The following is a 22,576-nucleotide window of genomic DNA, read 5'->3' on the forward strand; positions in this document are numbered from 1 at the left end:
GCAAGAGGTTCTCTCTCTCTCTCTCTCTCTCTCTCTCTCTCTCTCTCTCTCTCTCTCTCTCTCTCTCTCTCTCTCTCTCTCTCTCTCTCTCTCTCTCTCTCTCTCTCTCTCTCTCTCTCTCTCTCTCTCTCTCTCTCTCTCTCTCTCTCTCTCTCTCTCTCTCTCTCTCTCTCTCTCTCTCTCTCTCTCTCTCTCTCTCTCTCTCTCTCTCTCTCCATGAATATAATTGAATTAAATGGCAACATTTACATTAGGCGATCAAGTCAACTAAGAAAAACAAAACAAACACAAAATCAAACCGAAAGGCCTCTAAGACCATAACACACAAATATCACACACAAAGGACAGCCAGAGTGGAGCGAACAATATCTAGTCATGGAGTAGCAATGTCAAGAAGAACCAGGTCAACTGAAACCATAGAGGAGAGCTGCCATAGCAATAAGCCTCGAACACGGGCCACATGACCATAGTTACCCAAGGCAGAATAAAAAACGAAGAAATTCCGAGTACGCCAAATATGCCACAAAGCTGTCCAACTAAGGAAATGGAAAAGGCAGAAATGATCTGATTGTAAGGCGAACATAAAAGGCATCCTTCCCATAATCCATGACTGAGCTGATATCCGCTATTGAGTCATTGAGCACCACACGGAGGAAACAAAACTCCAAATCTCTTGAGCAACGAGGCAAGAGACAAAGAGATGAAGCAATATCTCATCACATGTAGTGCAAAATATAGAGCGATCATGGGAGAACTTGCGAGTACACAACACATTCCCAGTTGGAAGACCCCCAATAAGAAACCTCCTTATGAAAACTATATCTTGATAAGAAATCTTAGACTTCTAGAGTTGCAAAAAACTCTGATTAGCTAACTTATTCTCGAAATCATCAGGAAGCACAAACATCCAATCCCACCAAGGAGATGAGGGGTGAAAAGCTGGCAATGGAGAGTACCTCTATTCCTTTAAGGATAACAAAATGTCATGATAGCCATGAGGCACCCAAAAGTACTGATGGAAGCGCCGAAAAGAATAAAGACGAGGCTGCTCGGGAATGACACCATGACGGATTGTCTACAATCCCAAGCAAGCAATCCGAATAAACTTATCTCGCAACAAGTCTTTATCAAGCTAGTCCAAAAACCTGGAGGTAGCCAACACTTATTGCAGCAAATTCGTCTCCTTACGAAGATTGGGAGGCTGTCAAACTGCAAAACGCAGAATCTCTTGTCAGGATGCAATCAAATAAGAAAGAAGAAAAAACTAGAAGACCTTAATAGGCCTTATGGAATTCAACACATACCACCAAGAAACTTGAACGACCGTGCGACCATGCGAGATACCAATCCTTTCAATGAAAATTTTTGCAATATCTATCGAGGGATGACTCTGCACACATAAAGACTACAAAAGAAACAATCTCAAAGCAATTATATGGAAATTAACATCCAATAAAGCCGCTCCCCCCATCCTTTTAGGAGTAGTCACATGTTGCCAAGAAATACACACTTGGCTCAAACGATTCCCTTTCTTTTTTCACAACATGAAGGGGATAGGTTGAACCAATTCCAAAAGAAACTTCTTAGTCCCGAGAAGTAAGGGCAAAAAAAATGAGACCATATTGATCATGATGCATTGAGCAACTTTAAGTCTCACATGAACAGGCTAGCCTTGAGATTTCCAGTATATAAACCGATCATGTATACAGGATGACACCCGATCAAGCAAGGTGGAGGAGCTACATCCACGCCAATAGGATAACCCAAGTGCCATGTAATATCTCCTTTAGAAATTACAGCTCCTTGCCAACCTAAAGCTTGCAAATCACTCTTTGTACAAGAAATCATTGTAGATTGCTAAGCATTAATATGAAGCCCTGAAGCTAAAGTAAAGAGATTCCACAACCATTGCTCAATTCATGTTAGTCCAATCAGCCTTGAGAAACATAAAGGAAACATCAGCTAAAGATTGGCCCAAAAGCTAAGCACCACTAGGAAGAGACAAACCAACAATCTCGCCTTGATCAACCAACTTATCCAAGAAAGAGAGCATTGGGTGAGTTACTAAGGAAAAATAGCAAAGGACTGAGGGGGCAGCGTTGCTGAAGAGAACAAGACTAGGCAATTTCATCAGTGATTCCCCCATTAAGCACAATGCGTGCCACATCATCTTGACCAATGGTATCAATAAGAGAATTCATGCGAGGACCTCTCTCTCTCTCTCTCTCTCTCTCTCTCTCTCTCTCTCTCTCTCGTAAAGATAATTAAATTAAGTAGCAATACTTACATTAGACCATCAGGTCAGCTAAAGAAAAGAGCAAACACAAATCACCAAAACTCTAACATGCAAACATCACATAGAAAGGACAGTTGGTGTGGAGAGAACAATATCCAATGAAGGAACAACAATGTCTGGAAGCACCAAATCAACTGAAACCATAGAGGAAATTTGCCATAACACTAAACCACAAACATGGACCACATGACCATGGATGCTCGAGGCCGAATCAAAAATAAAGGCATTTCGAGTATACCAAATATGCCACAGAGCTGTCCATCTAAGGAAATGAAAGAGTCAAGAATAATCTGATTGCAAAGCAGACATAGAAGTCATCCTTCCCATAATCCACAAACGGCCTGAAATATGCTACTCAGTCTCATCGAGAATCACACACGGGAGACAAAGCTCCAAATTTGATGAGCAACAGGGCAAGAGACAGAGATGACGCAATGTCTCGTCACATGTAGTACAAAATATACAGCAACCACAAGAGAACTTGTGAACACGCAAGCCATCCCGAGTTGAAACACCCCCAATAAGCAACCTCCACATGAATAACCCTCATAAGGAGCCTTAGACTTCTAGAGTTGGAGGAGTCTTTCCTACCACTTCTTTTTGCTATCCCGAATATGCCATAATTTATTATCCTTTTCAATAATCCATCTCTTGACCTCAACCATCTGATGATAGATTTGATTAGTTGGATTCATTAGGAAGCACAAACATCCAATCTTGCTAGGGAGACGATGACCATAATACAAGCAAAGGAGAGGACCTCTCAAGCTTGTCGTGTATGGGCGACCAAATGCCATGATAGCCACGAGGCACCCAAAAGTGTTGACAAAAACGCTAGAAAAAATAAAGACAGGGCTACCCAAGAATAACACCATCATGGACTGTCTGCAACCCCAAACGAGCCATGTGATTAAATTTATCTCGCATCAAATATTTATTAGGCCAATCCAACAACCTGGAGATAGTCATCACTTCTTCATGCAACGGATTCTCCTTCTTACAAAGATCAAGAGGGCGCTAAATTGCAAAACATAATATCTCCTGCCAGGATGCAATCAAATGAGAAAGGAGAAAAGACTAGGAGACCTTAATATGCCTCATAGAGTTAAGCACATGCCACCAAGAAACTTGAATAACTATGCTACCATGAGAGATGTCAATCTTTTCTATTAAAAATTTTGCGATATCTGACCAAGGATGACTCTGTGTACATAGTGCCTAGAAATGTGCGAGTCACAAAGCAACCATATGCAAATTAACATCCAATAATGCTACTCCCCCCATTCTTTTAGGAGTAGTCACATGCTACCATGAAATCCATGCTTGGCCGAAACGATTCCCTTTCTCTTTCCACAACATAAAGCGAATAGGCTGAACCAATTCCAAAAGAGACTTCTTAGTCCAAGGAAGTAGTGGCAAGAAAAATGAGACCATACTAATCATGATGCTATGAGCAACTTTAAGTCTCACATGAAGAGGCCAACCTTGAGATTTCTAATACATGAACCGATCATGTATACAAGATGGCATCCAATCAAGCAAGGCATGGGGTGTACATCCACACCAATAGGATAACCGGAGTGTCGGGTAATATCTCCTTTAAAAATCACAACTCCTTGTCAACCCAAAGCTTGCAAAACTCTCTCCGTACAAGAAAGCAGTGTAGACTTTTGAGTATTGATATAAAGTCCCGATGCTAAAGCAAAGAGATTCCACATAGCCATTGCCAAAGATTGACCCAAAAGTTGGGCACCACCCAAAAGAGACAAACCCACAATCTTGCCTTGATCAGTCAACTTATCCAACAATGAGAACATCAGATGAGTAGCCAAAGCAAATAGCAAAGGACTGAGAGGACAGCTTTGCCAAAGAGACCGAGACAAGGCAATTTCATCTGTGATCCCTCCATTAAGTGCAAGACAAGTCATAGCACCCTAACTAATGGTATCAACAAGGGAAGTCATGCGAGGACCAAATCCCATGGTGGACATCAGCTGCCGCAAGAAGGACCAGTTGACATGATCAATTCCTTTTCACGATCAAGTTGAAGCATAACAACCTACTGGCCTGTGGCTTTGGCATAATCAATCCCCAGTTGAATATTTAAAATGTTATGCAATATATTTCATCCCTTAATGAAACCATAATAGTCGTGGATGAACCAAGTGCAGGAATATTTTCTGCAATCTATTTGCAATAATTTTAAAGAAGATTTTATACAAGGAACCCATGACAGATATTGGCCTCCATTGTTTCAAAGAGATCGGAGAAGGAACCTTAAGCAGTAACCGAATCACAATAATCTTCTCTCTCTCTCTCTCTCTCTCTCTCTCTCTCTCTCTGTGGGTCCTCATATCCACATGCCCTCTAGGTCTCCTCCAACCCACCACAATCCATTTATATTATATAATGAGCATTGCACCACTTACAACCCCAAGAGATCAGAGAAATGGATATGGAATAAAATTGAGATGAAAAGTGAATCTAGTATCCAGAAATGAATGGTTTCACTGAAAAATAACTCGCAATTTTTGAATGTGCTTAAGACCCATAAAATTTCACACAAGAAAGGATTTTTGAGCTGAAAGCTGAAGAATTCCATACTTCATCCTTGAAACAGACAAACATGCATTCCATAGCTAGATAAAGATGTATGATACCCCTCCAGGTTTGAGTATTTTTGCAATAATTTCGATGTAGTCCACTATGTTGTGGGCTGTATCAATGAAGAAGCAAGTAACAACAGCATCCCACATTCCTGTTTGACACAACTGTCACCACATCAAGCCAAGAATTGATTGCAAACTAACCATCTAATGAGGGTTCCATAAAGGAATTTACCATTTTCTGTATATCCATTGATTAATTTTTCCCGGGTGAAGCAGGGAAACTTACCTTCTTGTTCGCTATGGCTGTATACTTCAACGAAGTCCCCAGCACACATTGAAAAGCCTTCAGTTATCCCTGCACTGTTGAAGGTTGCATTTTCTTTTTAGAACAATATTGAAACTGAACATGAACGTATCCATAAGATGAATCATTTAATTATCCCTACACTGCCAAAGTTTGCAAGGAACAACACAATACAAACCAAGTCAAGTTTTTCAAAATGAGTCATAACGTGTTTTGTAATGCATACTCACCTGCTGAATCAATGACTAGAGCACATAAGAAAATTGTACATCTGCCTACATGCCATTCCATTTGCTTGTCTCAAAACACTTAAGGGGTATACAATGTAAGTAGAGTGGAACTCCTTGTTGACAGTAGACATGCTCCAGCACATGCATACATACACAGTGTGCATGCATGCACTAATGCACTACAATTTTCATTTTCTTATCTCCTCTAGGGCATGAATCATTGCCAATGTGTACACAACACAACCACAATGAACAATATAAAGAGTAATCGATTATTTTCAAGAAGCAAAATTGTTCACAAACTTCATGCATAGAACAAAATCTGATCCAAACAATAGCAAATCAGAAAGAACACCGAAGGAGAAACAAAATTTTGTCCAAATTTTCACAATGAACTTGCCCCAAAGATTCATATCCAAAGAAAATTCTCCTGAGAAAACAACATATCAGATTTGAAACCTACATGAAAATTTCCAACAAATTGGATAATATAGCAATGTGGGCGCTTTGAATTTCAGTTGTCTGACGACATTTCCATAGATGGGAGTCCATTATTAGCATCATTTGATTGTATGTTGGATAGCTCAAAGCAAACTAAGTAGATATCACCAGGGAACTCCCGCTTTAGAAACTTTATCACAAATCTGGCAGATTACTCATACCCTCAAAGGTAAATGGGACACATTTAAGGGCAATCAAAAAACATGCAGAAACAAGAGGCCTTCCTAGCCACCTAAAACTCAAGCATCTCCTTCCACACATGTTTTGGCAATATACTCCTCCAAAATGGCTCTTTATTAAGCTCATTGGACAAGACTTTCTCCCTTAAAAGTGGCTAGCCTAGGAGATTGCACTTTAGGGAGGTGGGAAGCCTTGGATACTTCAATCCACCCCCATTTCCAACTATGCACTCCTCCCCCAGCGCCCTTGGGATTCCATCCACCTAGCAGCCATGTTTCACTATTGACCCCTCTTTGATTGTTTGACCCTTCTCTCATCTACAAAAGGTGCTCCTCTCCTCCATGCTTCCACACCAATTCAGCAAGCGTTTGCCATTCTCATCTCCCTCTCTTGGATCTTGAATTGATTTGTGATTTGTAAAGCTCTAGACTCTCACTCACTCTCTTTTCCACACCCTATCAAGGCTCAAATCCCCCCATCCCCTCTCTCTCACTCTTGCTCTTTCAACTTTGCCCCAACCCTCTCCTCTCTTTCAACTTTCATGTTTCAAGAGCAAGACTCTCTCTCTCTCTCTCTCTCTCTCTCTCTCTCTCTCTCTCTCTCTCAGGCCGTTCCTCCATCATCGGCACCATGACTTGTGAGAAGCACTAAGCTTTCAATTTTCACGCAATCCATGTGGAGAGCGATGCAAAGAAGTCCAACTCCCACCATTGGACGTGCAAGTACTCTCGGAAGTGCTATACAAGGGGTGCAACCTAGCTTCTCCAACATCTTTCAATGACAAGAAGGTAAGTTGATCCATGCATAGAAATCCCTCAAAACATTGCGGATGAGCATAGTAGCTAAGAAACGCATTTCTTTTAGTTTGAAACTTACGAAATGTTTCTGCGAGTTTTTTTTTTTGTGTGTGTGTGTGTGTGTGTGGGAAGGGGGGGGGGGGGGGAGGTGCAGGGGCGGGGGCGGGGTGTGTGTGTTGTTTGGAACCAAAAATATTGGGCAATGTTAAACATGATCATGATGTTGTCAAATGACTCCTGAGGACTCAAGATTTTGGATGAGAGACTAATTTTTTTGATTTTGTTAAGTGATTGGACTTTGTCAATCTAGTATCTATTCTTGTCTTGAGAGTTGATTATTATACGACTTTAGTCTCATTTATGAGTTATTTATGATATATTATGATTCATTCTCGATTTTGACATTTTGTCAGTTTGTTTTGAAATAAGAATCGTAATGTTGCAACTTGACTCAGTTCATATTGTAGATAGGATATTTACATGTTTATTTCCATTTTCTTTGTATGATACATATGAATCATAATGTTTGAGTTCTAAACCATAGTATAGCTTGTCCAAAGACTAACTTTGGCATAATAATGGATCATGGATATGTAACATATTATTCTCAATTCACTCTATTATCACTCAAGCTCAATCGGTCATTCTTTGTTTAAGAAAGAGTTCCATACAGATTTAGAAAATCTTTCCCTAGTGAAAACTATTAAACATCTCTATATAAAAAACCCCATGTTTCTTATTTTACTCTCTTGAAAGAAACTTACGAAACACATTTCTAACGTTTCATTTCTAAATGTTTTTGACGTTTTTGGTTACTATGAGGATGAGATTCTTGCCAAGATGAGAGGGAGATCCATAAAAGAGAGTGGCATATCATCTACATGCTCATCTCGCATACACTCGACACTTACTTTTTGTGGGCCATAGATACAAGCAAGAGGGGGAGAGCGCATTCATCTACTGCCACATCCGGCAAGCTACCATTGAGATATACATTGCCTTTCAAATTTGTTTCACTTTTTTTCATTATAATTTATGCATAACTATCTATCTCCCTATTCTCTCTAATATCTCACTCAATTCTTCTTCTTTTTTTCGTAAAAGGTAATTGTATTAATTACGAAAAAAAAGTACAAGTTTACATAATTACCAGATACACAGTGGCTCTACACCATCGCGTGCAAGAACTCTCTCTCGAGTTACAAAAAGTCATGGCAAAGACGCAACAGAAATTGCCATATGCCAGGGAAGTAAGTCCTCTCGAGGGAGCAAGTCAGAGAGCCGAATAAGATCTATCTGCAAGAGTAAGAGACCTTTAAGCCTGGCCATGTGTCCCTGAACATTACAGACAGAATCAAAAATAAAAGCATTCCGAATGGTCCAGTTATGCCAACGGCCCCAATATCTAAGAAAGTGAAACAAGATCTTCATATGTGGTTGTGTCGGTGTGGGGTATTTGGGCTGCCCAAAAACCCAATCAAACGAGCGTAGCGAGAAACCAACCACCGCGCGTCAAACTACTGACAAGAAGGACCATATTTTCTTAGGGAGAGAGCAAGAAATAAATCGATGACGAGCCGATTCCACACTGGTGGTGCAAAAGAAACAATTGCCATTGGAGATGCGACGCTTGGAAAGGGCTGAAGCTAGCGGAAGACCACCAATCATTACCCTCCAAAGAAAGACCTTATATTTGAAAGGGGTCTTGTTCAACCAGGCTTCCATCACCGTTACCCTCCACCAAGACCGAGATTTACACAATCCCCATAGAGTATTAGCTTTAGTGACCAGCCATTGATGATCTTTAATCAGAAGATGATACACCTGGTTAGCTGAAGCCTTTTCCAAATTCAGCCGGCCTGCAAGGTCCCAGTCTTGCCAAGGACGATCCGAAGCAAGGGAAGGAAAGGGTTTTCTATTCTGTAGCATTATCAAAAGCTGTCCCCATAAATCCCTGTATCCACGAGGAATCCTGAAAAGTCTCGTGGCTATACGAAACGCTATCTAACACATTGTGATTGGCAAGGGTGGCATCTGCGACTAAAGTCAAGCCCAAACGTGCCATGCAGTTAAATTTTGGTCTAAGCTCATGTTTCCCTTCCCAAGAAAGTAACCACGAGACTGCCAACAATTCCAGTTGGAAGGAGTTAGTAGCTAAACGGTCCTCCGCTGGATGCCACTGAGCCTTCTGGAGGACCAGTTTCTAGGAACATTCCAAATGGGCAAGCAGAGATGATGAAGGACTAGAGAACGGAGCGTCTGCATTAAGAACATGCCACCAAGAACCCCGAATTTGGGTATTACTATGCAGAAGCCCGTGATCCTCAAGAAAATAACAGGCTATAATAACCCACGGGTGATGATCCAAGCACATGGCGCGAAAAAGAGACCAACAGAGTGCCAGCATATGAGTTTTGGCATCTAAGATAGCTCCACCACCCATGTGTTTCGGGGTACATGCTTGAGACCAAGAAATCCATGAAATGCCTGCATGCAAGGAATCCTTCTTCCATAACATGAAACGAATATAGTGCGTGAGAGCATTCAACGCAGTAGTAGTCCAAGGCAGCAATGGCAAGAAATATGTGAGCATTGGCAACATAATTGTCTGAGCCACTTTGAGGCGAACATGGAAGGGCCAAGCCTATGACTCCCAATACAGAAATTTCGCTGCCAGTTTCTGTGAAATCCACTCTAGGAGCTGCTTTGGCGGAACATCAACGCCCAAAGGGGACCCAAGATGCCTGACAATGGAACCACGAGGAACAACCATTCCCTGCCAGTCCAATGACTGCAAATCCGACTCCGTGCAGCTGAGAATAGCTGATTTCAAAGCATTGATGCGAAGACAAGAGGCCTAACCAAAGAGAGCCCAAACATCTAATGCTTTACGAAGATTATCCTTGTCCGCACGCAGAATCATAAAGCTGTCATCAGCCAAGGACTGACCAATGAAGTGCTGTCCAGAAGGAAGAGACAATCCAGCCAACTGCGAAGAAGCTGCCAGATGAGATAACATCGAAAGAACTGGATGAGTCGCAAGGGCAAAAAAGAGAGGACTCAAAGGGCAACCCTGTCTCTGTTGGGTATCTCACACGCCTTACTTACGCCTACGCTCATATGGGAGTGTGCGGGTGATCACTAGGACACTGGGGCACTTTTTACTCTCGGTAGGAGAGGTTTTTCCCCCCCGATTATGTGTACTATTTTGTATGTGCTTGTGGTGCACACTTACGGGCACTTACTGTGTTCGGGTGTGAACAGCCCCTTATAACCCTAAGGTATAAGGGTTATCATTTGTACTTTCTGTTTACACTCTATTCAGTACTATTGCATTGGGTGTCGTGCTCAACTCTGTCTCTCACTCTCACACTGTCTACTGCACTTCAGCTGCACCTCGATCCTCTCCCATCTGACATTTGGTATCAGAGCTGGTCAGCAGCTCTGTTCGGTTCCCGAGGACTTGCGTCAGCACTGACAGCTCGTCAGTACCTGTCTGGTACAGCACGTTCAGCCTGTACCTTCGTCAGCAGCCACGTCACTTGCAGCTCAGTCCTGCCCGTCAACAGTCGTAGTCGTCCGTCAGCAGCTCGCGAGCAGCACCAGGTCCACGTCTGACATTCAGCTGCAGGCGCTGACGTATGCCAGCGCGCTGTCCAACAGTGCAGTCCTCGTCAGCCCGCAAGTCTGATGCCCTGTCCCGCCAGACGAGCTGCTCCCGTCTGCCCTGTCCCGCCACTGGTGCCCTGACGTGCCGCCTGTGTCCTGACGCAAATCGTCAGCCCGCAAGTCTGACGCCCTGTCCCGCCAGACGAGCTGCTCCCGTCTGCCCGCCATCTGACGCCCTGTCCCGCCAGACGAGCTGCTCCCGTCTGCCCGCCGTTTTTGACCACGTGCAGCCCGCCTGCCCATCGCGACTGGTCAGCCAGTCTGACGACCTGCTCCCGCCTGCCCGCCTGCCTTTGTCACGTCAGCAGCTCGCGACGTGCTACACGACCAGGTAAAATTTTCAAAAATTTTATTATTTCAGCCCAGAATAAAATTCTGGAAGCGGCGGTTCACACGCAGTTGGCACAGATTTACTGGAAAAGTAAATTTCATGCAAATTTCTGACTGAATGGTCAGAAAATTTTGGGGCTTTTGTGTATTTGGAGGACAGATGCATTTAAACTGCTGATACAGTCACAGACCGACTGTTTTTGACAGAGATTTTGGCAAAATTTTGGGGATTTATTCATAACAGTGTTGCACTGCACTGTTTGCACATTGGGAAACGTGCTGTGTCTGTCTGTGACACATTGAATGCACATTTTGGGGCTTTTGTAACAGACATTTGTGACAGAAATTTTGGGCAGAAAATTTTGGGGCTTTTGATGTTTTAGTGCTGCTGAGCACTAATTGCACCTTGGAAAGCGTGCATCAGTGACAGTTTTTGTGACAGAGTACCCTTTGCACCTTAATTGCAGACTTGTGTTTGCTGCAATTTCTGGAAATTTGCAGATTTCCAGCCCGTACTGCATTGACATTGCTCTATTGCCTTTTGGGAAATAATGGGAAATCAGGGAGGAGATGTATTCACCTATGTGTCCAAGGAAGACCGATTGGATGGGAACAATTATTCCCTTTGGTCTTTCATGATGAAGAATGTATTAGTGGCAAAAAATTTGTGGGATTATGTCAGTGGAGAGGAAGCACGACCGGGAGTTGTGGCTCCCGCTACTCCTCCTCCAGGAGGACGTGCAAGAGGGCAACCTCAGCCCCCTCCACCTCAGCTCGCTCAGCCACTTCCCCCAAGAACTGCAGCTCAGAAAACTTGGGATACACGGGATGCACAGGCTATGTCGCTGATTGCATTGGCAGTTCAGCGTTCTATCATTCCTCATATTCGTTCAGCAGCTTCTTCACAAGAAGCTTGGTTGATATTGGAGCAAATGTTTGCAGGAAAGAATGAGACTCGCATCTCTTTCTTGAAGAAAGAGCTAGAGACTCTAAAGATGAATGAGGGTGATTCTATGCAGGATCATCTCAACAAAATTCAGGACTTGCGGGAGCAACTCATGAATGTGGATGAGTACTACTCAGATGCGCAGCTGATTTCTACGACATTGAATTCACTGGCTCCCTCTTACTTGGCTTTTCATACTGCCTTGAACCTCACTATGAGGATTTCGAAAGAGCCCATCACTTTCATTCAGCTTGTCAGTTTGCTTCTAGAGGAAGAGCAAACTAGACGGAACAGTGGTGTGGATGGTATAGCCTCTGAGCAGGCTTTTATGTCAAGGCAGAAGGGTAAAAACAGCCAAGGGAAAAATGCTTCGCAGAGTTCTGGTAGTAGTAACACTTCACAGACAAGTCAGAAACAGGGGGGCACGCAAGCCAAGAAAGGAAAATGCCATTACTGCAAGAAGCCTGGCCACTACATCACTGAGTGCAGGAAGCGCATCGCCAAAGAGAAGAAGAAGGAGTCAGGGATGTCTGTTTCTGCAGCTCCTTCCACTGCTAGTGAGTCCGCGTCCTTTGTTGCAGACAGGGACTATTGTTTTTACACTTGCAGTTATGATGTCTCTTGGGCTGATAGAGCATTTAGCTCTACAGAAGATGCTGACACTTGGTTCTTTGACAGTGGTGCTTCACGGCATATCACATCTCGTAGAGATTTGTTTGCTTCTCTTGGTGCACCTCCCGTTGGGAAGTCTGTTCAGTGTGCTAATAATGCATCATACCCTGTTCGTGGTATTGGGGAGATTCAGCTTACAGCCATTGATGGCTCTATTCTCCGCCTACAGGATGCTTTGTATGTGCCTGGCATTAAGAAGAATCTGCTTTCCATTTCTTCTATGGCACGTTGTGGTTTGCAGGTCACCTTTGATGATGACCGTTGCATGGTCCGTGACAAGGAACACATGACATTGGTCTTGACAGGTTCTTTGTGTCATGGGTTATATGAGTTGGATGCTCTTTCGGTAGATCAGTCTGCATATTTGACATCCACTCTTACTCCTGCTATGTTAGAGGCAGAGTTATGGCATGCTCGTTTGGGGCATGTAAACTATGGCAGCTTGATGCTATTACAGCGTACTCAGATGTTGGATGGATTACCTCTCTTGGAGAGACCTCCTGAGCATTTATGCGAGGGTTGCATTTTGGGGAAAATGCATCGTTTCTCTTTTCCCCGTGATGTTGCTTTTAGAGCAACAGCCAGATTGCAGCTTGTGCATTCGGATGTTTGTGGGCCCATGCAGACACAGTCATTGGGTGGTTGTTACTATTTTCTAACATTTATTGATGACTTTACACGTTTGTGCTGGGTCTATTGCTTGAAAAAGAAGTCAGAAGTGTATGATGCATTTTTGGCTTTCAGTGCACTTGTGGAAACTCAGTCTGGTTGCAAGATTAAGACTCTCCGTTCGGACCGAGGGGGGGAATACATGTCCTCTATGCTGAATTCTTATTTGCAGCAGAAGGGCATTATCCATCAGTACACTACTGCATATACTCCACAGCAGAATGGGGTAGCAGAGAGGAAAAATCGGTCACTCATGGAGATGGCCACATGTATGCTGAAGGCAAAGAGTTTGCCTCATAGTTTTTGGATGGAAGCCGTCATGTGCGCTTGCCACATTTTGAACAGATGTCCTACCAAGGCCTTGAAAACCGTCACACCTTTTGAGGCTTGGCACAGCCGCAAACCTTCTGTTGGCCACTTCCGTACTTTTGGGTGTCTTGCATATGCCCATATTCCACAGGTACTTCGAAAGAAGTTGGACAACAAGGCTGTAAAATGCATCTTTATGGGATATAGCAGCGAAAGCAAAGGCTACAGACTCTATGATCCCGTGACCAAGAAGGTTTTTGTCAGCAGGGATGTTGTATTTGATGAAAAATCAGAATTATCCTTGGCTGGTTTTGATACATATCAGGCTGCCCGTGATGTCTTTGAAGGGCTGCTGCCCATCACATTTGGTGATTCAGCTGGTACTTCAGCAAATGAACCTAATGTTCAGCCAGCTGCTCCTATGGAACATGCAGTAAATCAGCACATTGCTGAAACTGAAATTCAGCAGGAACTTGTACACAGTCAGGAAGCAAGACAGGTGCCTAGATGGTACACGCAGACTATGAGAGATAGTCATTTGGAAACACCCTTGGCTGGTCGTACTCGAAGGCAAACTCGACTGCATGATTCAGCACATTCCATGGAGTTTGTTATGGCAGCATGTACTCATGATAATGAGGAGCCTGAATGTTTTGAGGATGCACGACATAGTGTGCATTGGATGGCAGCCATGCAAGCTGAATTGGATTCTATTCATAAGAATCATACTTGGGATTTGGTGTCTTTGCCAGTTGGCAAGCGTGCCATTGGTACGAAATGGGTCTACAAATTAAAAAGGAATGCAGATGGATCCATAGATAAGTACAAGGCACGGCTGGTAGCTAAAGGCTACGCACAGAAAAAGGGCATTGACTATGAGGAGACCTTTGCTCCTACCTCCCGTATGACGACCATTCGGTCAATGATTGCCTTGGCTGCACATTTTGGTTGGCAAGTGCATCAGCTGGATATAAAGACTGCATTCTTACATGGGGAACTTCAGGAAGAAGTGTATGTACAGCAGCCCATTGGTTTTGCAGTTGAAGGCTCAGAAAATTTAGTATGCAAGCTGAAAAAAGCTCTATATGGTTTGAAACAAGCTCCACGAGCTTGGTACGCAAAGATAGATGCCTTCTTGCTTAGTCAGGGGTTTGTAAACAGCCCATCTGAGTCTACCCTTTATGTACATAAAGAGGGGGGATCCATGCTGATTTTGTGTCTATATGTAGACGACCTTTTGCTCACTGGAACACGTGCTGATCAGATTTCAGCATTCAAAAATAATTTACAGCAAACTTTTGACATGTCTGACTTGGGTATTTTGCACTATTACTTGGGCATCCAGTTTATACATGATGCTAGAGGCATTGGATTATGTCAGTCAAGGTACATTGGGCAACTTCTTGAGAAGTTTGGCTTACAGGATTGCAAGCCAGTTTGTACACCCATGGAACCTGGGCTCAAACTGTCATTACATGATGACAGTGATTTGTTTGATATCCATACTTATGCTCCAGCAGTGGGATGTCTCATCTATCTATGCCACACTCGGCCAGACATACAGTTTGCCGTTTCAGTTTTGAGCAGGTACATGCATCAGCCTCGTATGTCGCATTGGCAAGCTGTGAAGCGTGTGTTTCGTTACTTGCAGGGTACTAGAGCTCTTGGATTGCTTTATGCCAAGGGGGGACCACTGCAGTTACATGCTTACAGTGACTCTGATTGGGCTGGTGATTTTGATACTCGTCACTCCACTAGTGGCAATTGTTTCTTTCTTCGCTCGTCATGCATTTCTTGGCTTAGCAAGAAACAATCCACTGTTGCCACGTCGTCATGTGAAGCTGAGTACAAGGCAGCCTTCACTACTGCAGTTGAGTGCGTATGGCTTAGACGCTTACTTGCTGATTTGGATGTATCTGTTACGGAGCCTACTCCTTTATATACTGACAGTCAGAGTGCCATTGCAGTGGCACGGAACCCTGTGTTTCATGCTCGCACGAAACACATAGAGATTCACTACCACTTTGTCAGAGAGAGGCTACATGCAGGTGATATCAGCCTTGTCTACTGTCCTACCACCAGCAATGTGGCAGACATCTTCACCAAAGCTCTTCCACGAGACAAATTTGAAGCATTTCGCGATGCTTTGAATTTGACGCCCTTTGGTGGCGGATGATCCTTGTACACTTGATCACTCTTCACTCCAGGGGGGTTTGTTGGGTATCTCACACGCCTTACTTACGCCTACGCTCATATGGGAGTGTGCGGGTGATCACTAGGACACTGGGGCACTTTTTACTCTCGGTAGGAGAGGTTTTTTCCCCCCGATTATGTGTACTATTTTGTATGTGCTTGTGGTGCACACTTACGGGCACTTACTGTGTTCGGGTGTGAACAGCCCCTTATAACCCTAAGGTATAAGGGTTATCATTTGTACTTTCTGTTTACACTCTATTCAGTACTATTGCATTGGGTGTCGTGCTCAACTCTGTCTCTCACTCTCACACTGTCTACTGCACTTCAGCTGCACCTCGATCCTCTCCCATCTGACAGTCTCACAGAGCGGGCAAGGACAAAAGGCTGGGTAACACCTCCATTCAGCATGACTCGCGAAGAAGCCGCAGCACTAATGGTGTAGATCAGACGAGACATCCGAGCACCAAAGCCCATAGTAGACATAAGTTCTGCAACGAAAGACCAGTCCAGATAATCAAAAACATTTTCCAGGTCCAATTGAATCAGCACCACCTCCTGATTAGAATGCCTTGCATAATCAATAGCCAGTTGCGCATTTAATACATTATGCAGAATGTTGCGGCCCTTAATGAAACCATATTGGAGAGGATGCACCAGGGCAGGAAGATGCTTATGGAGCCGATTCACCATTAGTTTGGAAAAGATTTTATACATAGAACGCATCAAAGAAATTGGTCGCCAATGTTTCAACATAGACGGCGAAGGAACTTTTGGAAACAGTTTAATAAGTCCTTCTTTCCATGAGGAAGGCATGAACCCCGTTTCCCACACCTGCTAAAACATAGCCGTCAATGGTTTCGCCAATTGGGTAGCAAAGACCTCAAAGAACACATTGTTGAGACCATCCCAGAGGACTTTTATCCTTGGGCAAGTGTAACAAAACATCCATAACCTCCGCCTCACAAATGTCTGCCTCCAACGTAGCTTGCATGTCTTGGGGAACTTGATTGCTGACCAAATCATAGAAAACTGAGCAGGCATGGATAATATGGTCTGAAGATGGAGAAGTGGAACCAAGAAGGTCAAGGAAATAATTCCTACACATATTCACAATAGTCTGTGGATCAAGGACCATTTGACCTTCTGCATCCTGGAGTCTAGTCATATTCTCATGAGCAGGAGAGGCGTGGAGAGCTCGAAAGAACTTATGGGTCTGACAAGCACTGTCTTGCAAATTCTCCGTCAGATTTTGCAATTTGGCCTGCTGATAAGATTTCAACTGAAACTCTCTAGTAAGACCAGCCAAACGCATCTCTAGTGACAACAAAAAAACATCATCTGGAGTGTCCACCTGCAGAGAACGAACCAAGGCCAATAAGTCTTGCACTGCCTATCGACACCGCCGACAAAGAGAGGCATGATGGATCCCATACTGCCGAGCAACCCGCTGCACATTAGAAAGCAATCGTTGAAACGAAGCATTGCTCTCAGAAGAGAAGTCCAATAAGAATCTATCAATCAATTGCTGCATATAGCCCTGAAAGATTGAATGCTTCAGATAAGACGAATTGAAACGCAAAGGGAGTCTATCCAGAAATTGCTTAAAAAGTGCAATGGGTTGTGCAAGCATCTCAAGCTGTAGAGGGAAATGGTCCGACGAGGCATATTGCTGCAACACTTTCATTTTGAGCATCCCAAGAAGAAAATCATCTGTCTACATGATGTATATGCGGTCCAACCGCGACCATGTAGTCGCGTACTGCGCAGAGTGGAAAGTAAACCTTGTAGAAGAAGGGTGTAGCCAAGACCAAAGGTCTTGCTTAAGAACGTCACGAGCCAACACATTCCACACACGACTTTCCGGAGCGTCCATTACCGAATGCTCCGATGTTGACTGCGAAGAATCCGCGCATATTAAAATCCCCCATCAAAAAACCCCTTCTGCCGAGTGACAAGGAGGCCCACAAAGTATTCCAAAGGCCCCGGCAAAATAAAGGATCATTTGGAACATAGAGGCCAAGTAGCCATAAGATCTCTCCTTCAAATACAATTTCAATCACCACAAAACGGCCATGCACATCATTTTTAATAAGAACCGGCTGATATTTTTCATGCACAATCATAAGCACCCCAAAATAATGCATGGCATGTGTCCCTGCATAAAACAAACGAAACCCATGGCAATCCACAATTTTTCTTGCTTCGCCGTAACTCTTGTGCTCAACAGCACATAGAACATCCCACTGATTCTCATGCAATACAGTCCACATGGCATGTTGCTTATGGCGAGAACAAATGCCCCACACATTCCACGTGGCTATCTTCATGTGTGTTCAAAAAAAGGGCGCTTGGGCAACTGAATATTTTCCCCCAGAAGGGATACTATCCAAGTGGTACCTTGGTGCATGTGCACTATCATCATGTAGCATTTCTTTGAATCTCCTTGAGAAAAGCACCCATGAGCACCTTTCTCACATTGGATCCCAAGCAGTCTCCACTTGTGGTTCTTTCATCACCAAATCCTCATTCACCATTCCTTCATCATCGATAGCCTTGCAAGTGACTTTGTCCATCATCTTTGTTTTATAATTTGTGAGTCAATCATCCGTCTTTCACACCATGGGCATCATTACACCGCAAAAAGGGGGAAAAAAAGTTCAAAAGTGATTAAATCATTGCCTTTGCATGTCCTAGAGGTGAAGAGCCTTTTCTTCTTGTGGATCATAACTCCATAAAAGGAAGGGCCAAACATCCAAAATGGCAAGACTAGACTTTTCAACTTGATGTGTAGGGCATACCTAAATCCTTACTATTCTTCTCTTTTGCAAATTGTTTTCTACACCCCCAATCCAGTGACCTGGCTTTTTACAACAGTGCCACATACCCTTCTTTGCATGTTCCCCTTTCTACAAACTAGAAGTTCGAGATGATCTTGCTTTTGATAGATGGATTTCCAAGAGTTCTTTGAAATTGGAGGAGAACTTTTGTGACTACTAATGCCAAACTTCCCTTCTTCAAGCTACGTGCTTTGATCAACAACCTTGAAGTTTCTATCATGCACTTATTTCTTGAAAACAAGGATATTGTGCACAAAAATATAATATTACAAGGCTCCTAGTGACATGTTCTCAATCATAGTTGATAACATACGTCTCATACTTCCATACGTGTACGAGTATGAAAGTATGATTGATTCAAACCCCTGGGCTGAATCATACATTGCCTTAATTTTTTTCTTAAAAGACTAGAAAAATACAAGAATAATAAGTTGAACCTTAATATGAATTGTAGACATTTTTTAAAAAGCTTACACTTCGAAAATCAAGCATAAAAGACATTGAAATTTACACAAGGGAATCGTATGAATTTTGAGATTATAATCAGGCCACAAAGATCACAAAATGTCATGACTCATTGACTCATAAATTATAATCAGCTCACTAAGTTCACAAAATGTCATGACTCATAATACATCTTAGTACTCTAGACTCTACAGAGGCAACTCAAGAGACTAAAGACACAAGGGTCAAGACTCCAAATGGTAGACTTCTTGTGGCATGTGCTACTCAAGTTTGACTCATGGATCATTTTCATCTCCAGCATCCTCATCCTCCACCTCATCATGTGGCACACTAGAGGTACCAATACTTGATGCACCCACTGTCACAAGAGCTGAATTCTCATCATCTTCCTCTCTCATTTCCTGCAAAGCAAGCAGCCTTTCATCATCATTTTCCCTGTTTAGCATTTCCAAGGTCATTTCTGTCTTCTCAAATCCTCTTTCTTTCAACTTGCTTATGAGACTAAAATTGGTGCATATAAAAACAATTCTGTATCCTTTGGCTTAAGCTTGTTTCTTTTCTTCGTATGAATGAGAGAAAAAGTGCTCCAATTTCTCTCACATGGTGAAGCACAAGTGCCTTGAGACAATATCCTAAGTGCCAAGCGCTGTAAATTTGGTGTCTCTACCCCAAAAGTTTCCCACCACTTCACACCTTCATGCATCCCCTTATCATCCTTTGCAATAGAATGCGCAAATGCACCTGACTCTAAGTTATACTTATCAAGTTCATCATATAACTCCCCTTGAGCACTTACATCATGGTTTGAAACACATTCATCTACATCCATCCAACCCTTACTCACCTCCCTGTCACTGTCAGGATTCTTTGCGCTCCAAATACAATGGAGCACAAAAGCAACGGCATTCAATGGAGAGTGCATCATGTTCCATCAGTCTACACAGAATTGTTAAGAAACTACTTCTTCAGTTTACACACTTCATTTAGGGTTTCACGCTAATAGCCCCAAAAAGGGCTAGCGTCCATGTTTTGGCCACTTTTTTAGTAGACACCCACACAGCGGTGCACCACCCTAGATAGCTTATGCCTATAAATAGGTAGTCACTTCATTCATTCTTCACTAACCTCACTCTTCAATCATTCTTCACTCCTCTTCCTCTGTCATCAAACACCCTTCCCTTCACCAACCCCTTTCACTACCCTCACACCCCTTCAAGAGGACATTGCGCCACCCTAGACACCTTATACCTATAAATAGGAAGTCACTTCATTCATTCTTCACTGACCTCACTCTTCAGTCATTCTTCACCCCTCTTCCTCTGTCATCAAACACCCTTCCCTTCACCAACCCCTTCCATTGCCCTCACACCCCTTTAGAAGGACATTGCAATTCGTGGCTCATGGCTGCCTTCATCCTTTTTCTTCTACTTCAAGCACCATGTTCCATCATCAGGCCTTGCATTTGGAGCATCTTCCACCTGGTGTCACCATCATCTGCTTTGCATCAGCACCCTTCTCCTTCAACCTCCAACTTCACCAACGTTTTTCAGTCTAGAGATCTTCTCCTTGCCTTGCATCATCATCTCCAACTCAACGTCAGCATCCTAGCCTTTGGCGACAGTCTCCATCACCAAGCATCAATGATTTCATCACTCGTCTATCATAGGGCCTACTAGGACCTGCATTTTCGTAGCCTAGTTCCTCTGCCATCACCTCGCACCACTCATCTGTCAACAGAGGCTGTTGGGACCTGCACTTTTGCAACCCGGCTCATCCTCCATCATCTGACATCATCATTATCCACCTTGCGTTAGCATCTCGGCTACTCTCCCTATATTTGATAGCTCTGACACTCTAGAATTTGCATTTTGTTGCCCAAGTCACTCCTCGGTATCAAAGGACTGTGGTGTGCTGCCTCGACAATTGGTGATCATCTTTCACATCTCTGACGGCATCAGAGGATTGTGGTTCACTCCCTCAAAAGTTGTCCTTCACCTTCTTGTGATTACTTTGATAGCCCACTGCCCAGAGGACTGTATTTCGCTCCCTTCACTCTGTAGATTCCTACATGTGCTGCCGCCTCACTCAAACAGGATAGTGCAATCATCTTTTGAGCTTTGGCTCCATTGTATCAGCTCTTCTTCTCATAGCGTGATTCAGTGCATCATCACTATGTTCTTGTGTTTCTGAGTTTCTCTTCTCTCTCAATGTTTGTCGTACACACTTTGTGTTACTCCCCGCAAACCCTACTCTTTGCATAGTCACTTATTTTGACATGATATTAAAGCATGCCTGTTATTTTGGCATGGTATCAAAGCATATCTATTATTTTTAACATTGTATTAGAGTGCAAGAGCTCATAGAGCTAAAGACCCTGTTCATTAGAGAAGGCAAAGACAAGTTGTGGGTTCGACATTATCTGATGATTCTCCCCTTCATTTCCACTACATCACCAGGAGATAGAGATACCTTTCTCTTCCTCTCGCACCCACCCTCCCTTTTAAAGGTTGATACTCCGATACTATGACTTTTCCATAGGCACATGTACAAGCCATTGGGTGCTCCTATTCTGGCATCACCAAAACCCCCACTGATACTTGCCACTGTGAACCTTTGCTTCCTATCCCGCCCTGTCTTTGAGCAATCATTTCTCCTATTGATACCCAAGATCTTCAAATACTGCCGCCTAGATCGCGGCCTTGAAGGTCCAACCGCAGCTTGGTGACAAGGCCTTTGAATTCCTTCCACCATGGAGTTATGGAGCTAGTAGCTTCTCTCCTAAGGTGGAGTCAGGTTCTACAGTTCATCCCATCTACTATTCCTTACAACAGATCACCTTTCAGGTGGAAATCTTGGATCTCCATGATCCTTTTCTTCTTCATTGAATCTCTCCTCCCTCCTCTTTCTTCATCCCTTTTTGGGCTTGAGAGGAGATGTTGAGAAACCACTTCTTGAGTTTACACACTTCATTTAGGGTTTCGCACTGACAACCCCAAAAAGGGCTATGTCCACATTCTTGCCACTTTTTCAATGGGCACCCACATAGTGGTGCACCACCCTAGACAACTTATGCCTATAAATAGGCACTCATTTCATTTATTCTTCACTGACCTCCCCCTTAAGTCATCATTCACCTCTCTTCCTCTATCATCAAACGCCCTTTCCTTCACCAGCCCCTTCCACTACCCTCACACCCCTTCAAGAGGACATTGCGGTTCATGGCTTGTGGCTGCCTTCACCCTTTCTCTTCTACTTCACACACCCTATTCCATCATCAGCCTTGCGTTCCAACTTTGAAACAAGGGGCCTTCCCTAGCATTAGCTTTGCGCTTTTTAGGCATCATTCCATGAGCATCACTAGCTTCAGAGAAACAAGTGGCCACATTGGCACTAGCACTTCCTGATGCATCTCCCAAATCAGAAACCTTTGCATCCAATGCATCCTGCGAACTCATGGAAGCACTTACATGCAATCTACGAGCTACATCTTTTACATCTTGGGGTGCACTTGAGCATTTATCAACCCCAAATCCCTTCAGCCCCAAGATGTGGGCACGAATATGAGC

At 43.5% G+C, this 22,576-nt stretch overlaps 1 protein-coding gene and 1 pseudogene across 3 annotated transcripts in view; both read right to left on the bottom strand.

The window, feature by feature from the left end:
- LOC148011768 (uncharacterized) overlaps nt 1-22,576 on the bottom strand; it is a 139,290-nt gene that overhangs the window by 45,311 nt on the left and 71,403 nt on the right. For all 3 annotated transcript variants that reach the window (XM_087670789.1, XM_087670788.1, XM_087670790.1), the window contains 2 exons: nt 5,192-5,265; nt 4,957-5,054 (listed from right to left, as the gene is read on the bottom strand). In XM_087670789.1, the coding sequence (XP_087526915.1) occupies nt 4,957-5,054; nt 5,192-5,265 (172 nt within the window). The remainder of the gene's footprint in view (nt 1-4,956; nt 5,055-5,191; nt 5,266-22,576) is intronic.
- Nucleotides 19,286-19,935, bottom strand: LOC148011769 (uncharacterized; annotated as a pseudogene).

Source organism: Lygodium microphyllum, chromosome 28 (assembly GCF_053477565.2).
Source record: "Lygodium microphyllum isolate KBCC chromosome 28, Lygodium_microphyllum_v1.1.10, whole genome shotgun sequence".
Lineage (NCBI taxonomy): Eukaryota > Viridiplantae > Streptophyta > Polypodiopsida > Schizaeales > Lygodiaceae > Lygodium > Lygodium microphyllum.